The sequence below is a fragment of the Scomber japonicus genome, chromosome 4 (assembly GCF_027409825.1).
Source record: "Scomber japonicus isolate fScoJap1 chromosome 4, fScoJap1.pri, whole genome shotgun sequence".
NCBI classification, from domain to species: domain Eukaryota; kingdom Metazoa; phylum Chordata; class Actinopteri; order Scombriformes; family Scombridae; genus Scomber; species Scomber japonicus.
This window is the reverse complement of record NC_070581.1, coordinates 31,960,335-31,962,834: the sequence shown is the minus strand read 5'-3', so window position 1 is coordinate 31,962,834 and position 2,500 is coordinate 31,960,335. Positions and strand designations below refer to the sequence as shown.

Genomic DNA, 2,500 nt, shown 5'->3' with positions numbered 1-2,500 from the left:
CTCTCTCCTCTCTCTCTCTCTCCCTCCCTCTCGTCTCTCTCCCTCTCTCTCCGTCTCTCTCCCTCTCTCTCTCTCTCTCTCTCTCTCTCTCTCTCTCTCTCTCCATCTCTCGCTCCTTCCCTCTCTCCATCTCTCTCTCCTTCCCTCTCTCTCTGTCCCTCCCTCTTTCTCTCCCTCCCTCCTTCCCTCCATCAGGCCTCACATCTCCATGTCAGTGAGGATTAACTCCTCTGACGGTTTGGTGCTCTACGTTGCCGGCGGTCACCGAGCCGGAGCTGTGATGTCACTCAGCGTGTCGGACGGCTACCTGCTGCTCTTATTGGACGGAGGGAAGAGGAAGGTCAGCCTCCGCAGCCGCAGGAAGTACAACGACGAGCAGTGGCACACGGTGAGGTCACATGATCAGGATCAAACAGGAAGTGGAGACAGAGGGTGGAAATTAGAAAAATAAAGGTGTCTGTAGTACAGTTTAAGGTACTTGTACTTTTCTGTAGTGCAGTTTGAGGTACTTGTACTTTACTGTAGTGCAGTTTGAGGTACTTGTACTTTTCTGTAGTGCAGTTTGAGGTACTTGTACTTTACTGTAGTGCAGTTTGAGGTACTTGTACTTCACTGTAGTGCAGTTTGAGGTACTTGTACTTCACTGTAGTACAGTTTCAGGTACTTGTACTTTACTATAGTACAGTTTGAGGTACTTGTACTTTACTATAGTACAGTTTGAGGTACTTGTACTTTTCTGTAGTGCAGTTTGAGGTACTTGTACTTTACTGTAGTACAGTTTGAGGTACTTGTACTTTTCTGTAGTGCAGTTTGAGGTACTTGTACTTTTCTGTAGTACAGTTTGAGGTACTTGTACTTTACTGTAGTACAGTTTGAGGTACTAGTACTTTACTGTAGTACAGTTTGAGGTACTTGTACTTTAGTGTAGTACAGTTTAAGGTACTTGTCTTTTAGTGCAGTACAGTTTGAGGTACTTGTACTTTAGTGTAGTACAGTTTGAGGTACTTGTACTTTACTGTAGTACAGTTTAAGGTACTTGTCTTTTAGTGCAGTATAGTTTGAGGTACTTTTACTTTACTATAGTATAGTTTGAGGTACTTGTACTTTACTGTAGTACAGTTTGAGGTACTTGTACTTGACTGTAGTACAGTTTGAGGTATTTGTACTTGACTGTAGTACAGTTTGAGGTATTTGTACTTTACTGTAATACAGTTTGAGGTATTTGTACTTTACTGTAGTGCTGACGAGAAGTTTTGTTGCTCTCTTTCCCTCTCTCTTTCTCTCTCTCTCTCTGTCTCCCCCTCTCTCTCTCTCTCTCTCTCCCCCCCCCCCCCTCCAGGTGTTTATAAAGCGTGAAGGAGAGAGGATCAGTCTCATCGTGGACGGTATCAACGCTCAGTCTAAGAAACTTTCAGGAGGAGACAGAAGTCGTCTCAGTGGACCGTTATACATTGGAGGAGTCCCGGCTTCTCTCACGGTAAAACATCTTCACTCTCTCTCTCTCTCTATTATAAACATACATGTAGTCTGTAACTTATAACATAACTTATTTAATTACCTACCTTCACAAACATGTTGCAGCAGTGTTGAATGAATGAAGGAAAGGAGGAAGGATGAAAGGATGGTAGGAAGGGAAGGAAGGAGGGAGGGAAGGAAGAAAAAGAAGGGAGGGAGGAAAGGAAAGGAAGGAGGAAGGGAAGGAAGGAAGGAATGATGGAAGGGAGGAAGAAGGAAGGAAAGGAGGAAGGAAGAAAAGGAAGGAGGGAGAAACGGAGGAAAGGAAAGAAGGGAGGAAAGGAGGGAAGGACGGGGGAAAGAAGGTAGGAGGGAGGAAAGAAACAGAGAAGGAGGAAGGGAGGAAGGGAGGAAAGGAGGAAGGAAAGGAAGGAAGGTAGGAGGGAGGAAAGAAAGAGAAAAGGATGGAGGGAAGAAGGAAAGGAAGGAAGGAAGGACAGACAGAAGGAAAGAAAGAAGGAACAGTCAAAACATCTTCTTCTCGGTCTCATTTTGTCGTAACCTTCAGACTCCGGGCTCTGGAGGATTCGTGGGTTGCGTCAGGGACCTGACACTAAACGAGGCCCCCGCAGGAAGTCCCGCCCACAGTCAGGGGACGGTGCCTTGCTTCCAAAACCCTCTGCAGCCGGGAGCGTACTTCTCTGGACAGGGAGGACACATGGTGATAGGTAGGAACCGTCACTCTTCTTCTCTGCTTTTATTTTGTAGTGACTTCCTGTCTGTGTCTTCTCTGACTCAACTCTCTCTCTCTCTCTCTCTGTGCTCTTCTTCTCTGCTTTTAATTTGTAGTGACTTCCTGTCTGTGTCCTCTTTGACTCAACTCTCTCTCTCTCTGTGCTCTTCTTCTCTGCTTTTAATTTGTAGTGACTTCCTGTCTGTGTCCTCTTTGACTCAACTCTCTCTCTCTCTGTGCTCTTCTTCTCTGCTTTTAATTTGTAGTGACTTCCTGTCTGCGTCCTCTCTGACTCAACTCAACTCTCTCTGT

At 45.6% G+C, this 2,500-nt stretch overlaps 1 protein-coding gene across 1 annotated transcript in view; it reads left to right on the top strand.

Moving 5' to 3' along the window:
* Positions 1-2,500, top strand: part of lama5 (laminin, alpha 5) — a 132,857-nt gene that overhangs the window by 127,656 nt on the left and 2,701 nt on the right. Inside the window, exons 69-71 of the mRNA XM_053318096.1 lie at positions 196-388; positions 1,340-1,477; positions 2,024-2,183. Coding sequence (XP_053174071.1) covers positions 196-388; positions 1,340-1,477; positions 2,024-2,183 — 491 coding nt within the window. The remainder of the gene's footprint in view (positions 1-195; positions 389-1,339; positions 1,478-2,023; positions 2,184-2,500) is intronic.